Source organism: Danio aesculapii, chromosome 9 (assembly GCF_903798145.1).
Source record: "Danio aesculapii chromosome 9, fDanAes4.1, whole genome shotgun sequence".
Lineage (NCBI taxonomy): Eukaryota > Metazoa > Chordata > Actinopteri > Cypriniformes > Danionidae > Danio > Danio aesculapii.
In genome coordinates, this window is record NC_079443.1 from 3,899,085 (window position 1) to 3,924,306 (window position 25,222).

The following is a 25,222-nucleotide window of genomic DNA, read 5'->3' on the forward strand; positions in this document are numbered from 1 at the left end:
GACGGACGATTCTTCTCACACAACTCATAAAAATACACTTGACTACCACTGTTTCTGGGGAATAACCTTCAGAAATGGCGTATACGTGAGTGCTGGCTAAAATCCTTTTATACAAAGACTAACGTCACACTAATTAATAGCGTTGTTTAAAGGCATATTAGTCTTAACATCCGTTAGCATTAACAAAAATAATACTGCAGAAAAGTCAGCGTCGGATGACTTAAATAGTCAAATATGAACAAACATATTTGTTCTTGTTGCTCTTATTAAAATGATAGATATTTTCAGGATGCATCATTTGCTAGTAAGCTAGTAACTGCTAGCGTTTTTCTTGTCGACATAGATCTTCACATGAAGCAGTTTTAAAGCGTGGTAAAATGATAGATAATACTGCATAAAAGCTTTATACTTGTCTGATTTTAGTGCTGGTTTAGTTGCTTTGAATAAAAGTGTATTCAGCACACACACACACACACACACACACACAGCTCACATGTATTTACGAAAACTTCCGCGTAGACGTCATCTCAAGGCGCGTATTGCTGCATGCTGGGTTATGTAGTTCAATTCTTCACACAAGAATGCAAATGCGGTGTGTTTTAATAGTGTTAGCAGTCTGTCATGATAATGAATTGATGTTCTCAGGTGAGTGTGGAGAGATGAGGGGGCTGGTTAAGCTGGCTGCCCGCGCTGTGAGCTTTATTCCCTGCAGGCAGTGCGGTGGAGGAAGACCACCCGCTCCATTAGGAGGAAGAGTCCTGTCCAACCCTGATGACGTCTTTAAGCATAACATGTGGTAAAGATGCTTATTTTTATCTTCGGTGAAACTGTTGAAAAGCAAAAAATCTGAGATATTAATATAAATTATTATGACAAATGTTTTTCTTCCCCTGGTAATCTTTAAAAGTACTGAAAGTTTAGACATGGGATGCTATGCTCTGTTGACGTTTTTAAAAATGTATTTATTATTATTATTATTATTCATTCATTTATTTTATTTTCGGCTTAGTCCCTTTATTATTCTTTATTACACCCGGAGGAAACCCACACGAACGCGGGGAGAACATGCAAACTCCACACAGAAACGCCAACTGACCCAGCCGAGGCTCGAACCAGCGAGCTTCTTGCTGTGAGGCGACAGCACTACCTACTTATTATTATTAATATATTTTTGTATATGTTTTTGTCTTCATTATTATAATACATTTTTTGTTGTTGTCTGCATGTTCCTGTTAAAGTTGCAGCAGGTGATTGTCTTCAGAAACAGTTTTTGGTGTGCTGGTTGGAAGTCAATGAAAGGAAATTCATTAATGTTAGAAAAAAGTGTACCTGTAAAAGCATTATATAATCGCGCAGTATTAGATTTTCTCAGATTTTTTAGCCCATTATAAAGTCTTATGTATTTATTTATGTATGTAATTGTGTGTAAATATATTTTTATTTAGTTTTTATATTAATTTTAGTATTATTATCAAATAATATGCGAATGTTTATATGATTCACTATAAAACAATATTTGTGCAGTAATATTTTCTGGCTTTTAGTGTATTAAATGACAGATTGTAAACCCTGTTGTGAATTTCTGTAATCTGGGTCACGGCACCAAAACTGTTGTGAATTTCTCTAATCTGGGTCACAGCACCAAAACTATTGTGAATTTCTCTAATCTGGGTCACGGCACCAAAACTGTTGTAAATTTCTCAAATCCGGGTCACGGCACCAAAACTGTTGTGAATTTCTCTAATCCGGGTCACGGCACCAAAACTGTTGTGAATTTCTCTAATCCGGGTCACGGCACCAAAACTGTTGTGAATTTCTCTAATCTGGGTCACGGCACCAAAACTGTTGTGAATTTCTCTAATCCGGGTCACGGCACCAAAACTGTTGTGAATTTCTCTAATCCGAGTCATGGCACCAAAACTGTTGTGAATTTCTCTAATCTGGGTCACGGCACCAAAACTGTTGTGAATTTCTCTAATCTGGGTCACGGCACCAAAACTGTTGTGAATTTCTCTAATCCGGGTCACGGCACCAAAACCATTGTGAATTTCTCTAATCCGAGTCATGGCACCAAAACTGTTGTGAATTTCTCTAATCTGGGTCACGGCACCAAAACTGTTGTGAATTTCTCTAATCTGGGTCACGGCACCAAAACTGTTGTGAATTCCTCTTATCTGGGTCACGGCACCAAGACTTGTGAATTTCTCTAATCCGGGTCACTGCACCAAAACTGTTGTGAATTTCTCTAATCTGGGTCACGGCACCAACACTGTTTTGTATTTCTCTAATCCGGGTCACGGCACCAAAACTGTTGTAAATTTCTCTAGTCTGGCTCATGGCACCAAGCTGTTGTGAAATTCTTAGACGAGCAAAAAAACAGGGAGAACTCAAAGCAGAATCCAATAATAAGAAGAACTCAGCGTGGCTGTGACGTCATCAAAAGAAAACTCTCAACTGTACAGCAAACACTAGGTTTTTATACATTTTACAGACAGTAATTCATGTAGGTGGGGACAGTCTAAAACAAGGCATGCAAATTAAGTTGTGGAGTCAGCATGATAACCTGCATATAGGTGTTAGAAACCTGCCTAGCTACTGGCCAGATGAGTTAATCAACAAAAGGGGTTTCTTCTACCTGAAAGTATCACCCGAAGACAAAGGCAGAAAACAGATGATGTTGATGTTCTGGAGACAGAAACCGTCTGACCAGTAGACACAGCCGTATTGTGAAACTGACAATTTGCATTACTTTGGAGAGAGTCAGGGCTCAGGAAACCAAGACATTTTAAGGTCTGTCACACCCTAAAAACAATGTTTCAGTTATATACAGATAATATAAATTTATATTCCCACAACCCTTAAATAAAAGTGAAAAAGATATATATATTTTTTTAATTTCATGTGTTAATATTTTTAATTTTTTGTTAGTACACTCAAAAAATATTCACTTAAATCTGCTAATTTTGTACAAATGTACTGTCTGGTTCTACTTATTTTTTATAAAGAGCATTAAAAGAGAAGTGTTTTATTAGCTAATAATGAAATGAATGTTCATACTCCGCAGGGATCATGTGCAGTGGACTGAAGAGGAGAGAGAGAAAGCCCGACAGAACGCAGAAGAAAACTCTGAAGAGAAGATTCCTGTCGGAGAGCAGTGTAAGTGTTCAAAAGCCACGATTCAAATGTATAGTTGAAGTCAGAATTATAAGCCCGCTTGAATTATTAACCCCACTCTGTATTCCCTCCAACCCCCCCAAGATTTTTTCAACACATTTTTAACATGATAGTTTTAATACCCAGGGGCGGATTGGCCATCTGGCAATTCTGGCAAATGCCAGAAGGGCCGGACCATTTTTTAAATGTGGGCCGGTCAGGTTTTTTTTTTTTTTCTTAATATGTATTGTTTTTACATGCAGGCAGCTTTTATCTCTTGCAAAATGTGATATTATGATAATAATAATAATAATAATAATAATAATAATAATAATAAATGTTAAGCATTTGGCCCATTCGGTGATGGCCGACTGGTTTCGAGATTGGCTGACCCAATCAGAGGTTACGCGGACATAATCAAAATCTGGCAAGAATTTATAACAAACAATAAGTGCCATACAAGCTAATTGTCAGAGATGGACGGTAAAAAAAAAGAAAAGGCAGTGCCGAAAAGCTCCTAGCTTGACTGTATTACCACGTTAACCTGTTTGTATATTTCCCCCTTTACTATTTTTTACTTCCATTGTATGACCGAGTATTTGTATGTTGTTGTACTAAAATAACCGACGACTAATAAAAAAATAAAATAAAAGTCCTGTTCAGTGCTTTGAAGTGTGCATTTTTATTCGATGTTTGACATAATCTCAAACGAAACGGAAAGAGGGGAGGACAGAGAAGCTCCTCCCACAATGACTCGTCTAAAAGGACTTTGGTTTAGCTGAGGCCTGGTTTGTGCTGTCTAGATGTTGAGAAGATGCTGCTTGTTTTGTGCTGCTAAAGGAAATGTACTTTTCATGCACTTCCATAGGACGTGTACTGAAAGCAGTGGACCAATCACAACAGACTGGGTCATCTGAAGTGCTTTGAAATCAGTGTTGCCAGATGTAGCTGACTGATTCTAGCCTAAAAACTATCCAAAACCCGCCGAAATGCAAAAAAAAAAAACACTCAGTCATCTGTAAGGACGAACAGTGGGGGGTTGGGGAGGTTGTGACGGTCGCAAAGAAAACTTATGTCATTTTATTCCCGTACAATCTGAAACAGCCAAATCTGTTTGAAATCATTTTCATTCAATGTTTGACGTAATCTCAACCGAGACATGAAACGAGGGTGGGACATAGTGTAGCCCCTCCCCTTTAAAAAAAAAAACAGCCAATAGCGTTTTGTTTTGTCATCACTCTGCCAGTGACAGCGATTGAGCTCAAGGGCATCAAATAAGAAGTGTCTTAAAGGGGGCGGGGCATGTCAGATACTTAAGAGCATTTGATTGGTTAGAAAACTTAAGTATGAGGTGACGTGAATAAAACCGATGATCCATTTAGGCAAAGCTTTACACATTTATATTGGTTTTATATCATCTAAACGCAAATTTTGTCACTGTTTTGGTGTGTATTAGCTTGTAGACATCCTTAAAATCCTAACAATACTGATACTAACATCTAAAAAAATTTATTTTAATTTGATAGGACCTTTAAGCAACCATTAATTGGTTGGCAGCTTACTTTTATAATTCTAATGTCTTGTTGTTTGTCCCATCAGCCAAATATGACAGAGAAGCTCATAAATATTGGGACCAGTTTTATGAGATGCACCAGAACAAGTTCTTCAGGAACCGCAATTGGCTCTTCACTGAATTCCCGGAGCTTCTCCCTCCAGATGCTGGCAAGATGTTTATGGGGAAGCAAGAGCAAGATGGTGGCCTGGACTCAGAGTCAGTGAATGGAGAAAAGAGCGATTATATGGACACATACCCTGGACATCATGCTGCTTTTAGGATACTAGAGGTGCTCTCAATACAAACAAACAAGCACAATATCTGTATTTCCACAACACAATTCCTGTGTTAATTGATTTAGGACTGGGGTTTATTGTACATTTCTGTGTGTTTCCTGCAGGTGGGCTGTGGTGCAGGTAACAGCGTGTTTCCCATCATCAACACCATCAGGTAAGACCACTTTATTTTGAAAGTGAAAGTCCTGACCTATTCTCTAAGCCCATACTCTTGCTCAAGTGACTGAAGTGGGAAAATTTCCTAAGCGTTTTTGGTACTCATATCTGAAAACTTAATCATGCACAGAAACTTTGCACACTGAGGACCCTATCATACACCCAGCGCAATAAGGCGCAAAACATGTATAGCGTGATGTGTTGCTATTTTCAGACCAACGCAACCCTAATTTTCCCGTTTTGTGGCACGTTGTTTAAATAGTAAGTCTATTTGCGCCGCTTTGTAGAGTCATGGGTGTTCTGGTCTAGACAGGAGATGTGTTAAGGCGCTGAATCTAATATGAATTAATTAATCTGTTGTTGAGCGAAAAAACAATCGATCACAGATGAAAGTTTCACGAGTGTAAATGCGATTGACACAATGGGAGGTTGAATTAATTTTTTCAACACGCGAACATTTGCGCAATGAACATTAGAGGCCATTCATAATGAGCTACTATGTAAATGCACTTGGTGGACGTGTATTTTCGATATGCTTGCGAATTACGTTTTTTGAAGTGCCACGCTCATGAAAGCTGAGCATTTTACTTGAACGCTCAGTTGTTTATCAAACATATCAACACGTTTTCAGTGTTTTGAGGCGCAATTAGCTGACTCTGACTTCCACTAACCTCTGATTGGCTATTTCAACAGACATCTGATCCTCAAAGACAACTCTATTGTTATTATTCTGTATATACAGCATACAATATATGCATAATTAATTAATAAATAAGTTAAACTATAATATAAGCATTGCTTAATTTGAGAATTGCGAGGTCCCGGAATAGATGGGGTAACGGATCCGGCATGTAACCCGAGGATGGAGTGGTGTTGCGCACGAAAGTGGAGAAGGGGGGTATGGGGCGTTGGATGTCCGAGGGGTGTCACTGATGAAAGACGGAAGTGAAGAGGGGGGGGGTTGTCGCAGACTAAAGTGAAGAGGGTTGGGGAGTTGCGGAAGAAATTAAAAGTGAACAGCGAACGGTTGAGGAGGGGGATCTGTAAAATCAGGTGGCGGATCAGATTTTAGAGGTGCCGGATCCGGCATGTTCCGGCACAAATTAAGCCCTGAGTATAAGATAACACACACAGCTGTCTAAATAAATAGGCTATAAAATACACCGTTAGTCCTGTTCAAATATTATTTAAAAAACTGTACTAAAAAAGCACAAGAAAGAATGCCGCTTTGAAACAGAAGCTTATTTCATCAACGTGCTTTAATTTTAGACAGTTATTTAAGATTTTTTTAGTTACAAATAAATAGAGTTAGCCTACTATAGAAATATTAAGTCGGCGTGGATCTGAGCTGTACTGATTTACTGGCCAGCTTGAGCGGAATGTTACGGAGCGCTTGCTTTCGGCATGTTCGCAAGACCATTGAGGAATGCCAAGCTTTACACTTCTCTGCTTCTGCTTTCATGCCTCTGGCTGCTACAGTATTTCAGTTTAGTACAGGGGTGGCCAAACTCGGTCCTGGAGGGTCGGTGTCCTGCATAGTTTAGTTCCAACTTCCTTCAACACAGCTGCCTGGAAGTTTCTAGTATACCTAGAAACAGCTTGATTAGCTGGTTCAGGTGTGTCTAATTGGGGTTGGAACTAAACTTTGCAGGACACCGGCCCTCCAGGACTGAGTTTGGACCAGTGGTGTAGTCGCGGCTATACGCACGTATACTCAGTATGCCTTCTTTTTTCCAATAGCTGTTTGGGTACTACGACTTCTGAGGATCAATAATTGCGTATATCCTTGGTATACTCACTTGTTTTGCTGATTAGACTTCCCCTTTAACTGTATACCGAATTTGTTTTAACTCTCATCCTAATTTGTTGCAATTGGTGCATTTTCGTTCATATTTTGCGCCATTCCCCACCCCCTGACGACCACAGCAGCTGTGAGAAAATTTCGTGGGTTTTTCGAAGTTAACTGAATGATGTCTCGCTGAAACGTTCAGGTAAAATTATAAAACAGCATGGGCGGGTTGGGTGGGTAATAGTACACCACCTTTTTTTTTTAGGACTACACCACCGGTTTGGACACCACTGGTTTAGTATGTTCACTATGTTACATAACTGCCCCCTGCTGGTCATGTCTTTCTTGTGTTAGACCATGTTGTGCTTTGTCGCGCATTAGCGCAGTAAGGTGCGACACCACTTCAGATCACTCGCGCATTCTTAGTAGCCATATCTGTAAGTGGCTGACAGAACATACATCCCACCATACATATTAAACTCTCAGATAATGAGAGAAATCATAAATGTGTTATAGAAACACTTACAGAAAGTAGTAGGTAAGCAGCCGTATTTGTTTTGTTTTTCATTTTAGAGGCAGCAAGGCGTTTCTGTACTGCTGTGACTTCTCATCTCGAGCGATTGAGCTCATCCAGGTAAAACACAGTCACGCGTCTCTCCTCAGATCATAGTTATTCCTGCCAGCATCAAACAGAGCCAAGATATACCTTACTGAACGCCTCTGAGAAAGCATAAAGACGGGGAGGGGAACATATCCTGCTCTCCATCCATATTAATGACGGCTGATCAGTGGTGTGGGAGTTTGGCTCTGTCTCCTGGTGTTTGATGCTTTTTGGTATGCAGAGACCTTCATCAAATGCCAACAGCAGAACATATTGAATGGCGGGGGAAGTGAAACCCACAGCCCGTCCACAGCGATGCCATTTCTTTTCCATCAATATATGCATTTTTTTTAACTCATTCAAAGCTATACTGTAAACTATACTCATTAGCTAATTGTTTTTAGCTGTTGTGATTTTAATAAAAGTCTTTATGGTATCCTGGACCTTGATTGTGGTTTGAACCCCTATATATTTTCATTCTTTCATACTTTTTTGAAAAAAGGCTAATTTTACAACTCCCCTAGTGTTAAACTGTTGACTTTTACCATTTTTAATACACTCTAACACACTTTTTTGGTCTTGGGCAAGCACTTTTAGTTTAGCTTAGCATAGATTATTGAATTGGATTAGACCATTAGCATCTCATTATTTGATTTTGAAAAATGCATTCTGCTGCTTTAAAAAACTATATTAATTAACTAATCATTTTACCTTTTGGTATTTTTAAAGAGATTGTGGAAGTGTCTGGTATTCTGGAGCTTGAATATGGTTTGAATCCCTGTACAGTTTAACATTCCTCAGCTTATTTAAGTACACAAGCTTCGACTTTTTCTCACTTAAAGAAACAGCTTTAAAAATAGGCTAATTTTACAACTCTCCTAGTGGTAAACAATTGAATTTGACCGTTTATGAATCCATTCAGCCAATCTCTGGGTCTGGCATAAGTGCTTTTGATTTAGCTTAGCATAGATCATTGAATCGGATTAGACCATTAGCATGTCATGCTTTGATTTTTAAAAGTGCATTCTGCTGCTTTAAAAACTAAACTAATTATCTAATAATTTTACTTTTAGGGTATTTTAAAGAGATTTAAAGTCTCTGGTGTTCTGAAACTTTAATAGGGTTTAAATGCCTGTACATTTTACCATTACTCAGTTTAAATTAGAGTACATGAGCATTGACCTTTTGAAAATAGGCTAATTTTACCTAGTGTTAAACAGTTGAGTTTTACCATTTTTGAATCCACTCAGCCGATCTTCTAGTCTTGGACGAGCACATTTACCTTAGCTTAGCTTAGCATAGATCATTGAATCATATTAGACCATTAGCATCTCATTTTTTGATTTTGAAAAATGCATTCTTCTGCTTTACAAAACAAAATATTATTTAACTAATCATTTTACCTTTTGGGGTATTTTAAAGAGATTGTGAAAGTCTCTGGTGTTCTGCACCTTGAATATGGTTTGAATCCCTGTACATTTTACCATTACTCAGTTTAAATTAGAGTTCAAGAGTTCAAGAGTTCACACTTAGCTCACGATTTATACATAGCTTGTTTGGCGTGCTGTCCCGGGAGAGAGCCCTGAGCTCAAGGTATCCTCAAGCCCAGAGCTCCCTCCTTTCACAGGGCGAGGGGAGACTGAGCTCAGGTCGATCTGAAACTCCCCCGCTGCTGAGGCCAAGGTGAACTTCCTGAGAGTAAGACATTAGAAAAAGATTTAGGCTTATTTTAGCAATAATATAGAGCACATTTGCATGGTGGGAGGAAACCAGGGAACCCGGGGGAAACCCACACGGAGAACATGCAAACTCCGCACAGAAACACCAGATGGCCTAGTGAAGACCCAATGCCATTGGTATTCTTGCTGTGAGGCAAACGTGCTAGTCATTAGGCCACCGTGCCGCCCATTCTTGATAAAGGTGGAAGAAGGGGAGGAGGGGGGTTTCTTCCAGACGAAGATAGTTGTAGAGAGGAAATGAGGATATATATAGTGACTTGGGATCCTTTGATTGGAGGATCATGATTAGCTAATGTGGACCAGCTGGGTCAATCATGAGCACATGCTCCTCTCGAAATTAGTTTAACATTTAAACTTCACTATGTGAGCTTTGACCTTTTTCTCACTTAAAGGAACAAGGAAAAAAAGGGCTATTTTTACCCTCCCCCCCATATTGAACTGTTGAATTTTACAATTTTTTTTTATCCATTCAGTCAATCTCCAGGACTGGCGATGCTAGCTTAGCATAGATCATTGAATCAGATTAGACCATTAGCATCTCAGTTTTTGATTTTGAAAAATCCATTCGGCTGCTTTAAAAACTATACTCATTATCTAATCGTTTTTACTTGTTGTGATTTTAAGTCTTTGTGGTGTTCTGGACCTTGAATATGGTTTGAATCCCTGTACATTTTACCATTCTTCAGTTTAAGTACTTTTAATTTTCTTCACTTAAAGGAACACTCCACTTTTTTTTGAAAATTGTGCTGCGTAATACAACCCAAAATCAGAAAAAGTTGGGACAGTATGGAAAAGCAATTAAAAAAACATCATCTAACCACAATACATTTTCCACTGTGTGATGTTTCATCCCAGAGAAGTTGACGGCGCTTCTGGACACTGTTAACATAGGGCTTCCTTGTGGCACAGTACAGTTTTAACTGGCATTTATGGTCTAACTATGTATTGTGGTACCTGACAAAGGTTTGCCAAAGTAGTCCTGATGTGATGATTAGCTTAGGTTTGCGCCCTTGTCCTTTATGCACTAAAATTCCTCCAGATCCCTTGAATCTCTTAATGATGTTCTGCTCTGTAGAAGGTGAAATATCCAAAGTCTTTCTATCTTTCTGTTTTTAAACATTTCAATAATTTTCTCATTTGTTGGTAAACTGATGATCCTCGGCCCATCTTCGCTTCTAAAGCACTAGACCTTTATTGGATGCTGCTTTTGTACCAAATCATAAGTGCGAAGTGCAATCATCAGTGCGAAGATTGACTGAATGGATTCAAAAATGGTTAAAAAACTGTGTGTTTCTTTACAATAAATCAAACTTATTTGTTATTTCAAGTGTGATAAAGTATCCACAGTGTAAGTTCACACTCACTAACAGTGAAATGTCTGCTAAAACTACCACGGTTTGAGGACAATAACATGTTTTCCCCTTACAGGAGCATCCAGAATATGACCCTGCAGTGTGTCACGCATTCATACGGGACATTTGTGACACGACGTCCCCGTTTCCTTTCCCTCCTGAGAGTTTGGACATTATTCTGGTGGTCTTTGTGCTCTCTGCCATCCACCCAGCACGGTAATAAAGGTCACGCTGACACACGTTCATATTTCAACACAGCACGTATCTGACATTATGGGCTGTTTGTTTGACCAGCGTCTGTTCACAGTGTCCATTACTGATGTTCTCGCAATTTTTTTATTCCTAATGCTTTATCATTTTATGTATCTTATGTACACTTCAAAAATGAAACTGCATGTTCAAACTACTTGTTTAAAATGAGCTGAATCAACACAATTAATTAATTAAACTTAATAAGTTTGTTTTGGGACAACATGAAGGTATTGTATTGGTGTAGGGATGAGAACCGAAACTGAGGACTAAAAGACTGAAGTATCGATAAGCTCTGACGTTAACGGTTCTGCTATCGGAACTGGAGAATTATTGCTGAATAAACATTACTGACAGTAGCATAATTTAACTGACCAACCTTTTCTAATTTGCGATATTTGATATTCGTCTGCACAGTAGGCAATCTCACATTGGCGAGCGCGTCAAGTATAAAATGGATGGAACAAATCATATGGGAGTCGTTGGGATAATCAAGTAAAAACAAATGCATATTATAAAACAATGAAAGTGTTTTTACATTGCCTGCATATCAGCCTGTTGTTGGAGACCTCCAAAACCAAAATATGACCTTTTTATAATGCATAATAGGGGCTCTTAAAAGGATTTATAGCCTCTTTTTGTACACTTAAATATGTTTAAACATACATATACTGCTTTTGCAAGAGCATTTACATCAGGGTTAACATTATTAGATGGAAGCTAAAACCATGTTAAAAAAAAGGTTTTGTAAAATACACTTTAAAGGGCACCTATGGTAAAAAATCGTCTTTTCAAGCTGTTTGGACAGACATATGTGCATGTATGGTGTATAGACCGTCATATTGGGGTGATATAAGCACACCCAGTGCTTTTTTTCCAATTTAACAACATAAAAAACGGTGGACCAATTGGAGCGGTTTTCAAACCGACCGCAACTTTACGTAGGAGAGCGGTCCCCCCGCCCACCAATATTGATTGACAGGCGTGTCATCATATCCTCAGTTTGTTGATTCACGTCCGCCATTTTCAGCGTGAGTCGAAGCGATATCACTAAAGGAACACCCTAGCTCTATTTTTAGATGCAAGGCTCATTGGGCTCAACACAAGAGCAATATTCTCCACATTATCGCTCTAATCGGAATTATTGGTTGTATCTTTAGGTAGGTTTGCAAACATGTGTACTTCTCATTGAGTCTACCTTATACTTCAGCCATTTGCATTTCTCGCGATCCCAGAAGCTCCCTGTGATCTTAACTAGCATGCGTTTTAGAATTCTAAACATCGGTTTCTATCAGGGTACACTCAAGTCGACGGCTGGGCGCCACGGACCGCTGCAGAAACCTATGTTTAGAATTCAAAAATGCGTGGCGTGGCGATTCGGGACACTTCATGTCTCTGCTGCGCCACAGAGAGTGTCTGGTGTGCCGTGTCGCGGCTTCGAGCGGCGCATCCGGTGCCTCAGTCAAAGTTAATTCAGTGTGCGTGGTTATTAGTTTCTGTGTACAAGCTCGGCACTTGAAACTAGCACACAGTTGGCTGTAAAACTGTACAAAGACACAAATGATTTTGTACTCTCTGCTTGGTCTGTGTCAGAGTCCTACATGTACGACTGAATGGTGATCCTCTCACTCCTTCTCCTCTGAGTCTGCCTGTCAGACTCTGTTGCAAACGCAGAGCGGGTGAGCTCATGGCCCCGCCCCCTTGTTACGTTGGGCGGGAAGCCGAAACTAATTTACATGTGAAGCAACACACCCATAAATCAGCGAACTGTGGACACGCCCCCAACATGACACTTTTTAACACATTATAATAAAAAATCTGAATTGTGTTTTAAACTGAACCTAAACTGGCACACTCAGAAGAACCATAATATTAATATTAAATCATGAAAAAGAGGTAAACTATGTGCCCTTTAACTTAAAATCACTATGATCGTTTGTCTTATTTAAAGGGATAGTTCACTCCAAAATGACAATTCTGTCATCCTTTACTCATCCTTCACATGTTCAAATGAGAAGTCACATTTGTTAATGTTTTTGGTTCCTTTTCTGGACTTTGAGCATTCCGGGACACTCTCTGTATATGGAGGATGAGGGAGCTCTCTTATTTCATCCAAAATATCTTCATTATGTTCTAAACAACATGAGGTAGAGTAATTAATAACTGAATTTGGTGAACTAACCATTTAATGTGAGATTGAAGTATGTAAACCCTGTGTAACTCATCTGGTTTGCTTTATCAGAGCTCAGGCTGTGGTGAGGGGTTTAGCAGGACTCCTGAAGCAGGGAGGAATGGTGCTGTTCAGAGACTACGGCAGATACGATCTGTCACAGCTCAGATTTAAAAAAGGTGGTCATCTTGATTGATTTGTCAAACTCTGTGTCAGTCTTTTCCTTTAATATGTCTTGTGTTTGAGTTTTACTTTTTAAAATGTATTTACGTTAAAAGATATTACCCAGCAGGAACACAACGTCATAAGACATTAACATTAGGTTAGATTTAGGTCATGATGTCAAGTGAAAATTCAATGTCTAGCCAGCATCTATGGACAATGTTATTTTGACGTTTAATAAACGACATCAAATGATGTTGATATTTGATTGATTTTAAGTTGACCAAAATCCAACATTGAGCCAACATCTTAAACTAGCATATTGGTGTCAAATACTGACATTTATTCGTCAAGTATGGCAACCACAATACAACGTCTGATAGACCTCATAGTGGTAACGTCCACACAACATCAAGCTGTAATATCATTAGACGTTGATATTTGGTTGATTTTAGGTTGTGTTGAAAAGTGACCAAAATCCAACGTCGAACCAACATCTTAAACCAACGTCATATTGACGTCAAATACCGACATTTATTCGTCAGGTATGGCAACCAAAATCCAATGTCTGATAGACGTCATAGTGGTAACGTCCACAAAACGTCAAGCTGAAACATCATTAGATGTTGGTATTTGGTTGATTTTAGGTTATTTGAAAGTGACCAAAATCCAACCTCCAGCCAACATCATAAACCAACGTCATATTGACGTCAAATACTGACATGTATTGATCAAGTATGGCAACTAAAATCCAACGTCTAATAGATGTCATAGTGGTAACGTCTACACAATGTCAAGCTGTAACATCAGTAGATGTTGGTATTTGGTTGATTTTAGGTTGTGTTGGAAAGTGACCAATATCCAACATTGAGTTAGCATCTCAAACCAACGTCATGTTGACATCAAATACTGACATGTATTGATCAAGTATGGCAACCAAAGTCCAACATCTGATAGACGTCATAGTGGTAACGTCCACACAACGTCAAGCTGTAACATTATTAGACGTTGATATTTGGTTGATTTTAGGTTGTGTTGGAAAAGTGACCAATATCCAACATTGAGTTAGCATCTCAAACCAACGTCATGTTGACATCAAATACTGACATGTATTGATCAAGTATGGCAACCAAAGTCCAACATCTGATAGACGTCATAGTGGTAACGTCCACACAACGTCAAGCTGTAACATTATTAGACGTTGATATTTGGTTGATTTTAGGTTGTGTTGGAAAAGTGACCAATATCCAACATTGAGTTAGCATCTCAAACCAACGTCATGTTGACATCAAATACTGACATGTATTGATCAAGTATGGCAACCAAAGTCCAACATCTGATAGACGTCATAGTGGTAACGTCCACACAACGTCAAGCTGTAACATTATTAGACGTTGATATTTGGTTGATTTTAGGTTGTGTTGGAAAAGTGACCAATATCCAACATTGAGTTAGCATCTCAAACCAACGTCATATTGACGTCAAATACTGACATTTATTCATCAAGTAAGGCAACCAAAATCCAATGTCTAATAGACGTCATAGTGGTAACGTCAACACAACGTCAAGCTGTAACATCATTAGGCGTTGATATTTGCTTGATTTTAGGTTGGACGTTGACAACAACCTGATTTTTCATTTCCAAAAAAATGCAAAGTCCCCCTGAAATTGGGGTACAATGTCAATCTGACGTCATGTTGAAGAATTTCTCCAGAAGCAAATAATTAGAAAGAGGAAATATTGACTCCTTAATGTGAACTTTTCTTCTTTTTTTTTGCTCTTATTGTAAACTTGCTCATTTATTTGTATTTTTAAAAGAATTTCTTTTCATTTTAGTTTTAATTTATTATTTATTTATTTATTTATTTTTCTTTCAGAGGATATGTTTGTTTATAATTCATACATTTAATTTATTTTATTTTTAAGGGATAGTGGGAAAAATAAGAAAAATAAGACAATATAAGATTATTCTTCCTATGGTGTATTGTATACTATGATTGTATTGTATATATATGTATTGTCTTGTTAAACACCAAAAAAATAAAATAAAATAAAATAAAATAATAAAATAAAAAAGAAAAATTAATAAAATAAAAAAGATTTTTTCCAGAAGCAAAAATGTAATAGGAAATATTGAGACCGTTTTACTTCGCTCTGTGAAATCGCTTAATAAATATTTGAATTTCAATAATCATTTTGTCTCCAACTGTACATAAATTTTTGCTCTTAAAAATACTTGAATTTGTTAAACCTACATGTTAAAACATAAACAAATTTTACATCACACTTTCAAAAATAAAGGTACAAAAGCAGTCACTGGGGAGGTACCTACTCAAAAGCACTGTTGTACTTAAAGGGCATAAACGTAACCTAAAAGATCCATTTTGGTATTTTAGATGTACATATTAGTACTTGAAGCTTCCATACAGTATTTTAGAAGTACATCTTAGTATCTAGAACATTTTAAAACATTTTAAAAGGGCTTTTGTACATTTTTTTTCTGGGAATGCATGAAAATACTCTATTTTTTATGTCATTTCAATAAAATTAATAAGTTCTCTTCTCACAGATGCAACAAAACCATTGTGAGCATTTATTCCTTTTGATTTATACCATTTCTGATCCGCTTTCTACAGGTCAGTGTTTGTCTGAAAACTTCTATTCTCGACAGGACGGAACCTGTGTGTATTTCTTCACTAAAGGTAGAAGCATTTCAGCAGATTTTTAAAGACTGTTCAATTCCTTAATATCCAACTCCATGCTGTTACTGTCTGGCATAAACACCTACGTGAACATCCTGATCTGTCCACAGATGAGGTTCATGGTCTGTTTTCTGCAGCCGGATTGGAGGAGCTTCAGAATCTGGAGGACAGGAGGCTGCAGGTGAACAGAGGGAAGAAGATGCTGATGCACAGAGTGTGGATGCAGAGCAAATACCGCAAACCAGGGAAATGATGAACAACCAAACTAACTCTTTATAGACTGAGAAGCAGGGATGGGCAGTATTCATGATAGTATTTTGTCATTTGTATTTGGGCTTGTAGTTTTAAAATACTTTCTACATGGTGACGTCATACAAATGTGGCCTCTGATTGGTGTTTTCTCAGTGATTTGCCTAGGCTTGAGATCAGAACTGAAAATCTATTAAAATTGAAGAAGGTGGTCAATGCTTGGCGAATGTTCCGACTTAATATCTGCATTAAATGGTTTAAACAAGAGATCATCTTCAAGACATGACTAGCTGTATGACATTTGTACAAAATGTATACTAAAATAAAGAGAAACACATCTTTTTTAATGAATACCTACTCGTGTATAGTAGATTTAAAAGAGGTGCAGAGAAACTAAACATTTGTTTACTTCACTGAGTCAGTTTAAAGAGCAGCTATGGTGAAAATCATCTTTTGTAAGCTGTTTGGACAGAACTGTGTGTAGTATAGTGTGTCCACTGTCATATTGGAGCGATAGAAACACAATAAGTGTTTTTAAAAATTCCCTGACGTTAAAATAGGATCCAAATCCCTCCCATTTTGAGGCTGACCGCAACGTGACGTACAAGTGTGGTTTCCACGCCCACCGAATTGATTGACAGCCGCGTATTAACATATCTCCGTAGTAATGTGTATAGTCATATCATTAAGACAGGACGTGCGCAAAGCAACTGGGATTAAAAGATCTGTTTAGCGCTCTGTGATCATCAGTCAGCATCAAATGTGATCAAGAGTGAGTTTCACAAGTTTAAAATGTTTTTAAAACAGTGCATGTGTAATGAATTACAGCGATTTTACTGTCTTACTTTATCACCACAGCTGCATGTCCGTAAAATTACAAAAGAAGACGCTCCAATCCTGATTTGTGGACGATTAATTATATTAACATAACAGATATTCATACAGCAGTAAATATTAATATGTATCCTGTCACATTTGCCATGCAAAAACAGTGCAAAGTTAAACGTCTGCGCTGTGTGCGCGTATGTGCGTGTGTGAACTTTGTAACGACATTGTGTGCGACACATCGTTGCAGAAAGGCTTGAATTAACTCCACAACAAATACATTGAATACTCATTGGGAAAGTTCTTACTGTAGTATTTCTAACAAACGTTAAGTGATATCTCCTTCCTTCGTGTCTGTCACAGTGCTGTTTATCTGACGCAGCCAGAGACTCTCTGACAGGCATGTGGGAACGGTGGGGCGGGGAGACATTAAAGGCACAGGCTACAAAAACAACTACATTGTGTTCAGAGCAGAAAATCCCAACATTCTGTAAGATCTAATAAATAATCTGAGTGTTTTGAGCTGAAACTTTACAGACACATTCTGTTGATAGAAGATTTGTGAAGACATTTCATGGTTCTTTTGTAAAAGTATTTTATAGTATTTTTAAAATACAAATTACAGTATTTTATTTTGAAACAAGTTGTGGCTACTGTGTTTTGTAGACGTAAAATTTAGGTATTTTTTTTTTATTTTATTTAAAAAAAAAGTTTTGCCCATCCCTGCTTAGGAGGACGCAATCTTTGACAGACTTTAAGTACAGCAAACTATGGAGACGCCATTTTAAAAATATGAAGAAAGTGATTCCTTTTTTTTGCTAATATAATCTTATGAAATGCGACTATTGGTCTAATTTAGGTTTGAACAAAACTGAATAAAGCGGATTTTGTAAAGAATGAATAAAACTTGGAATGACTGAATTGTTTTTTGTTACACTGTGACACTCGATAGTTTTTGTCCTAACCATATGCGACGACAACGCATAAAATGAAAGGTGCTGGATGTACATTTTTGACTCTTCTAAAGCTTAAAATACCATATGGTTGCAGATATTTCAGAAACATGCTAAGTGAACATTCTTGTTTATCAAAAAACAATGCTTAAGTCAGATATTCTGCTTTGAAAATGTGTGTTACATGCCGGAACGGCTGTCTTTGTTTTGCTTCTTTTAACTTGCTCAATGGCAGGTTAGCCAATTGGGAATATGCACACGGACTTTTAAATTCAGTCCGCCAGCCTCAGGGCTTCTGGTGAATTATCATCCCATGCAAAATCGCCGCATTTAGGATCTGATTTCTTAAAAAATAACAGCAATCTTCACTGCCTGGCTGAGATACGATATAAAGATGAGTTTATATGTGTTATTGGGTAGTTACTTTTAAAAGTAATATATTAATATCTTAAGTCACTTAAAAAGTAACTAATGTGTTACATTTATTGAAAGTAATGAGAAATTATGCTATTTCTCTGTGTGTGTGTGTGTGTGTGTTCAAGATTAAGACATAAGGTTGTAATATATTACGTTTAAAAAAACCTCAACACTGTTATAAATGTCTATTTGTATATATTAACATAATTAAAGGGATAGTTTACCCAAAATGAAAATTCTGTCATACTTTGCTCACTCTTCACTTGTTCATTAACTTTCTTTCGTCTGCTGTACACAAAAAAAGTTATTTTGAAAAATGTTGGAAACCTGTAACCATTGACATATTTGTTTTCTCTACAGTGGAAGTCAATGGTGGTTACAAGCTTTTCATTTACGTTCAACATAAGAAACTCATAAAGGTTTATAACCACTTGGGAAAGTAAATATGAGTACATTTTTGGGTCAACTATCCCTTTAATTCAATTTTCTCGGACTGTAGAAAGTTTTACACCTTCTTTAAAATGTAAAAACTCTCGAATATTTTCCACTGTTGTTCTATTTTCAACTTTTATGCAGTGTAAGCTATTGAAAGCACTAATTTAGACTGTTTGGGTGCATTTCTGTCTGTCAGACACAGAAAATCATATGCATAGGGAGTGATGGAAATGGGACAGTGATTTCATGTCTCTCACCATCTCATCTCCATAGGACGAGTGTCAAATATCGCGATAGACTTTTCAGGAGAGCAGTTTCATGTCTTCTTTTTCCCATCTTTTTCTCCTCTTCAGAGCTTCTGGACGCACTGCAGAGGGCGATGAAGGTTTGTGTGTGTCTGTCCCGAGTGTAGTGTTGACAGCCCCTCCTCTCCAGATGAGAGGAAAAAAAACACACCATCATTCACTTAACCTCCCGTCTCGAGTTTGTTGTGGGGACGGCCTACAAGTGTCGCGACTGATAGTCATTGAGGATGGCGGCATCAAGTGGAGGAGGAGCAGTACAGGCGGTTGGCAACGACTGGATTGAGAATGGTCAGGAGTGGGGAGACGGAAATGACGGATCAGGAAGTGAGGTAGAGGAAATGGAGGGTAGTGAGAGTGGCGAACCATGGACAAACTATAGAGGTAAAAAGCGGAAAAAGAAAAACAAACCAGATAGTGACGAAGAGATGAGATCCAATGTTGCGGGAAAAAACAGAGAGTATAAAGTGTTTGTTAGACTTATACAGGAAGGGGCTACATTTGAGGACTGGAGTCCTATACAACTGACGAAAGCTCTGTATAAAGAGATTGGGGAGGTAAGATCTGCTAAAAAATTGAGGAATGGAAGCTTATTAGTTTCATGTAAAGATGAGGTTCAACAAAAGAAAGCAATTAAAGTAAATAAAATAAATGGTAAAAAAGTGAAATGTTCAGAGGTCTTTGACAGAAAACTTATAAGAGGTGTAATCACGGGCATACCGATCAGTGAGTCAATAAACAATGTGATTGAAGGAATAACGAATGTTAAAGTAAAAGAAGCTAAGCGCTTGAAAACAAGATGGAACGGAGCCATAACTGACAGTCTTTCGATAATGCTAACATTTGATGAAACACAACTTCCTAACAAAGTCTTCATAGGATACATGAGTTATGAAGTCAGAATGTACATACCGCCACCTGTTAGATGCTACAAATGTCAACGGTTTGGTCACATTGCAGCGGTCTGTAAGGGAAAAATGAGATGTAGTAAATGTAGTGGAGAGCATGACTATGGACAATGTGATAAGGAAGCCAAACTTAAATGTTGCAACTGTGGTGGAGAACATAGTTCAGCATACCGAGGGTGTGAGGTAAATAAAAGAATGCAAGAGGTACAAAGAATAAAAGCCACTCAAGGAATATCTTATGCAGAGGCAACAAAGAAAGTTAGACCTACAAGGGAACAGACAGTACAGATACCAACAATGAGAGAAGCAAGCAAAGACATGATCAATTGTAAAAAGTGTGATAAAATAAAGGAAGAAACAATGATTGTGGATAAAAATGACTTTGTTCTTTTTATGGCAGAGGTGATCAACTGTTCAGCACAGACAACAAGCCGCACGGAAAGGATTAAAATAATAGTTAAGGCAGCGGAGAAATACTTGGGCATTAAAGGAATCTCTTGGGAAACAGTGAGAAACACATTAAATGAAGAAGTTCAGCAACAACAATCACAAGCATGGGGTGGAACTGCATAATGGTAATAATTTTACTGCAGTGGAATGCGAGGAGTTTAATTTCTAATGGTCAGGAATTTAAGAAATATATAGATAATTTAAATGAAAAACCCGATATAGTGTGTGTGCAAGAGTCATGGTTAATATCAAGATTGGACTTTAATATTAAAGGGTACAATGCAGTAAGAATGGATAGGAAAATAGGTAAAGGTGGGGGAATTATTACATTTATACAAAAAGGTATCCAATATAGAGAAGTAAAGAGAGGGAATGAATTAGAATATATTATTGTAGAGATATGGTCAAATGAAGGTAAGGTAAAAATAATAAATTTTTATAACCCATGTAGAATGTTAGAAAGGGAACAGTTGGAGGAGATATGGGAGGATATTAATGGAAAAACAGTCTGGTGTGGAGATTTTAATGCCCACAGTACATTATGGGGAAACAGAAATGACAATAATGGGAGAGTAATTGAAGAATTCATAGAAGAAGAAGAGCTAATTTGCATTAATGACGGGACAGGAACTAGATTGGATATAGCAAGAGGTACAGAATCAGCAATAGACATTACAATAGTTACCAAAGATATTGCAGATAGATGTGAATGGGAAGTATTAAGAGGTAGTACAGTTGGGAGTGATCATTACCCAATCAAAACTCAAATAGGAATAGAATGTGTAAAAGAAATTGAAGTGAGAGAGGAGAAGTGGATTTTAGAAAGAGCAGACTGGGATAAATTTAGGGAAATCAGTGAAGATCGTTTGCAAAAGATTGAGGACAATTTAGATATTGAAAGTATGTGTGTAAGAGTTAGTGGAGGAATAATTGAAGCAGCAAACATGGCAATACCTAAATCTAAACCTAAAATAATTAATAAAATTGTTCCATGGTGGACAAAGGAGTGTAAGAAAGCTATAAAGGAGAGAAATAAAGCATTTAAAAAAATGAAAAGAACACACAACTTTCAAAACCTTATTGAATACAAAAAATCACAGGCAATAGTAAGGAAAACGGTCAAAAAATCAAAGAAAGAATATTGGAGACAATTTTGTGAGTCTATTGGCAGAACAACACCAGTAGAGAGAGTATGGGGAATGATTAAAAAAATGAAAGGAAATGGAAAAGAATATGGATATCCAATGCTGTTGGATGGGCAGAGGGTTATTATTAATAATAAAGAGAAAGCAGAAGTCATAGCAAGGACCTTAGTTAAAGTACACAGCACAGACAATTTAAGCCAGGAGGAGAAAAGAGGTAGGGAGGAAACTTGTAAAAGATATCAGTTTGGTTTAGGAAAAGATGAAGAGGACCAGGTACTAAATATACATTTCTCAGGGACAGAGCTTAATAGGGCATTGAAGAAATTAGGGAAAACAGCTCCAGGAAAAGATGAAATTTGTTACACTATGTTAGAAAATCTAACTGATAAAGGAAAGGAGGTGCTGTTAAGGTTATATAACAAAATATGGGAAGTAGGGGTTATTCCAAAGGAATGGAAGAAGGCAGTAATCATTCCCATTAAAAAGCCTGGGAAAGATCCAAAACAGCCAACCAGTTATAGACCGATAGCCTTGACATCACATATGGGGAAAACGATGGAAAAAATGATTAATGACAGATTAGTTTACTGGGTTGAAACTAAAGGAAAATTAGGAAACTACCAAAGTGGATTTAGGAAAGGTAGAGGGACAATGGATCCAATTATAAGGTTAGAAGATGATATTAAAAAAGCACAAGTAAACAGGGAATCAGTAATAGCCGTATTTTTAGACATAGAGAAAGCTTATGACATGTTGTGGATAGATGGAGTGTTAATCAAACTTGACCAGTTAGGAATTAAGGGACGAATACTGAGATGGGTTAAAGAATTCCTTTCAGAAAGATCTATAATAGTAAAAATAAATGGTACATTTAGTGGATGCTACAGAGTAGAAAATGGTACACCACAAGGAAGCATCATTAGCCCTTTTTTGTTTTCTGTAATGTTTGATGGGATCTTTAAGGAGATAGAAAATAATACAGGGGTTGCATTATTTGCAGATGATGGTGCGATTTGGAAAAGAGGGAGAAACGTAACTTTTATAATAAAGAAAATGCAACAGATATTAAATTCAGTGCAGGATTGGACAGTTAAGTGGGGATTTCGAATATCTCAAGAAAAAACAAAAGTAATGCTATTTACCAAAAAGACAACAAGAGGGGAATTAAAATTAAGATTGGGGGATAAAGAGTTGGAGAATGTTGAATCATTTAAATATCTGGGACTGTGGTTTGATAGGAGACTCACATGGAACACACATATTAGGAAAATGATTGATAAATGTAAGAGAGTGTTAAATGTGATGAGGTGCCTATGTGGTGTTGACTGGGGTGCTAGTAGAACGGCATTAAAAACAATTTATACAGGGTTGATAAGATCAGTGATTGACTATGGGTGTATGGTGTATGGATCAGCGGCTAATACAACATTAAAACAGTTAGATAAAATCCAAAATCAAGCACTAAGAGTATGCTGTGGAGCCATGAAAACCACACCAGTAGCAGCATTACAAGTTGAGATGGGAGAGATGCCTTTACACCTTAGAAGGGATCAACTGGCAGTAGTATACTGGGCAAACTTGAAAGGTCATAATGATAATCACATAACACAAACAGTTCTAATGCAATGTCAAGAACGAGAGAAACAGGATGTTAAAGGTTATGGATGGATTATACGAAATAAAATAAATGACATGGAAATAGATACACTAACAGTTTCGCCCACTGTAGTATTTCCAGTAGTTCCCACATGGCTGCTTGGAGATTTGGAAGTTGATTTTGAAATACTGAAAGAAAAACAAGAAAGTGAGATCGACAGTAAACGAGTAGAAAATTATATAAAGGAAAAATACAATGAGACAACTGAAATATACACAGATGCATCAAGAATTGGACAAAGGGTAGGAGTGTCATACACTATTCCAAAGTTAAAGATTGAGGCTGCAAAAAGAATTAATAACAATTTAGCAGTGTATACAGCAGAATTGGTAGCGATATGGTTGGCTCTAAAGTGGGTTGAGGATAATAAACCAATTAAAGTAGTCATTGCGTCTGATTCAAGTTCAGCACTTATTAGTATAAAAAATTTAGTATCAGAGTCACGGCAGGACATCATTTATGAAATAGTGCAGATGGGAAATAATCTCATAAAATCAGGAGTCATCATTTCATTGTTGTGGGTACCAGCACACATAGGGGTCAGTGGGAATGAGATGGCAGACAAATTGGCAAAACAGGCAGCACAGCAAACTACAATAGACATTAACATCAAATACAGCAAGTCAGAAATCAAAAGTATTGTTAAAACTAAAGTATTGGGAAAATGGCAACAGATATGGAAAAATGGGAGTACAGGACGTCAATATTACAACATACAGAACAAAGTTGGAAAAGGTAGGGAAACAAGGAAAAGCAAACAGGAAGAAGACAAGTTCACAAGAATGAGATTTAATCACACAGCACTCAATAGTACATTACACATGATCAATAAACATGCAGATGGGATGTGTGAATGTAATAACAACCAGGAGACTGTAGAACATGTATTGATGCAATGCCCAATTTACCACACAGAAAGAAATATATTGTTCACACAGTTACAGGAAAAACAAGTGGAACCTAAAATAGAGAATATCTTAAAGTTGAGCACGGGGGATATATGTTTTAGATACGTGTATAACTTTTTGAAAGACACAGGGTTAGGTAATAGAATATAAATGTACTTATGATCAAGGAAATGGGTATTTTTAGGAAGGAATTTGTATTAATTTTTTTTGGTTGGGTTTTTTTTTTTGTGTAAATTTAGAAAAAAAAAAATTTGTATTTATTGTTATTTTTTTTTTTGGAATGAGCTTTTCTTTTGTGCCGCTTTGTTACACTATAAGGAATGCATAATTTAGCCAACTCCTGATTCACACTCCAATCCAGATGGTGGCGGTAATGCTCCAAAAAGCTGGTTGCCAACCGCCAAACAACACACAAGAAGAAGAAGAAGAAGAACTTAACCTCCCACATTTCGTCTGATGTCGTTTGCGTGGACAGTTGATTGATGTTTTGCTCTGTGGTTCTCTAAAGTGGCTGGATGAGTGCGCAAAGTAGCAGTGGAAGTTTGGAGGGGGCGCCATCTTGGCTCCAGTAGCAGCAGCGGCTCTCGAGCGCGTCCCCGGCGCCGCTTTCACACACACCGCGCCGCCCGCACCAGCGAAACAAGGTAAAGTGTGCTTATTTTGTTCTTATAAGTTTCTACTTTTGCTTGACACGATAGATCCAGCTGGGTGTTCCGTTAAAACGAGGTTAAAATTACTCGACCGACTTGGGTTATGAGTTATAATGTTAGCCGGCTAGCTTTTTAGCCGTTTCCAGCTAAAGTTAGCTGGCTCTGTTGCTGACAGGCGTGTTAGCCACTTAGCATGCTAACGTGTTGGTTTCGCGGCTAGTTAGCCGCCTAGCTTGTGCTGTCAAAATCAAATCGTGCAAAGTAGCGTCTAGCCTGGTAGCAATAAGCTATTTAGCACGTAAGCCCTATCCACCTGAGGTTAGCATTTCGGCTCTAATTAGCATTTTATGCTCCTACTATTCTACACTGCAAAAGCTCCAAAATAAGGAGTAAATAAAA

At 37.6% G+C, this 25,222-nt stretch overlaps 2 protein-coding genes across 6 annotated transcripts in view; both read left to right on the forward strand.

Annotated features, from left to right (window-relative positions):
* On the forward strand, positions 1 to 17,078 carry mettl8 (methyltransferase 8, methylcytidine). The gene is made up of 10 exons (XM_056464934.1): positions 1 to 85; positions 646 to 796; positions 3,065 to 3,156; positions 4,753 to 4,997; positions 5,109 to 5,158; positions 7,523 to 7,583; positions 10,718 to 10,857; positions 13,133 to 13,239; positions 15,859 to 15,924; positions 16,035 to 17,078. The coding sequence occupies exons 2-10, from the start codon at positions 660 to 662 to the stop codon at positions 16,175 to 16,177; spliced, it is 1,041 nt and encodes a 346-aa protein (XP_056320909.1). The 5' UTR covers positions 1 to 85; positions 646 to 659; the 3' UTR covers positions 16,178 to 17,078.
* Positions 17,079 to 24,612: 7,534 nt separating this feature from the next.
* Positions 24,613 to 25,222, forward strand: part of tlk1a (tousled-like kinase 1a) — a 64,585-nt gene continuing 63,975 nt past the window's right edge. For all 5 annotated transcript variants that reach the window (XM_056464680.1, XM_056464683.1, XM_056464682.1 and 2 more), the window contains exon 1: positions 24,613 to 24,817. The gene's annotated coding sequence lies outside the window, so the exon portion shown is untranslated. The remainder of the gene's footprint in view (positions 24,818 to 25,222) is intronic.

What these genes read in the sequence shown, in the direction of transcription:
- mettl8 (XM_056464934.1), top strand. Translation starts at nt 660, where the DNA reads ATGAGGGGGCTGGTTAAGCTGGCTGCCCGCGCTGTGAGCTTTATTCCC. An exon ending in GTCTTTAAGCATAACATGTG is followed by an intron (nt 797 to 3,064) that starts GTAAAGATGCTT and finishes CATACTCCGCAG; the next exon opens with GGATCATGTGCAGTGGACTG. An exon ending in TCTGCCATCCACCCAGCACG is followed by an intron (nt 10,858 to 13,132) that starts GTAATAAAGGTC and finishes TTGCTTTATCAG; the next exon opens with AGCTCAGGCTGTGGTGAGGG.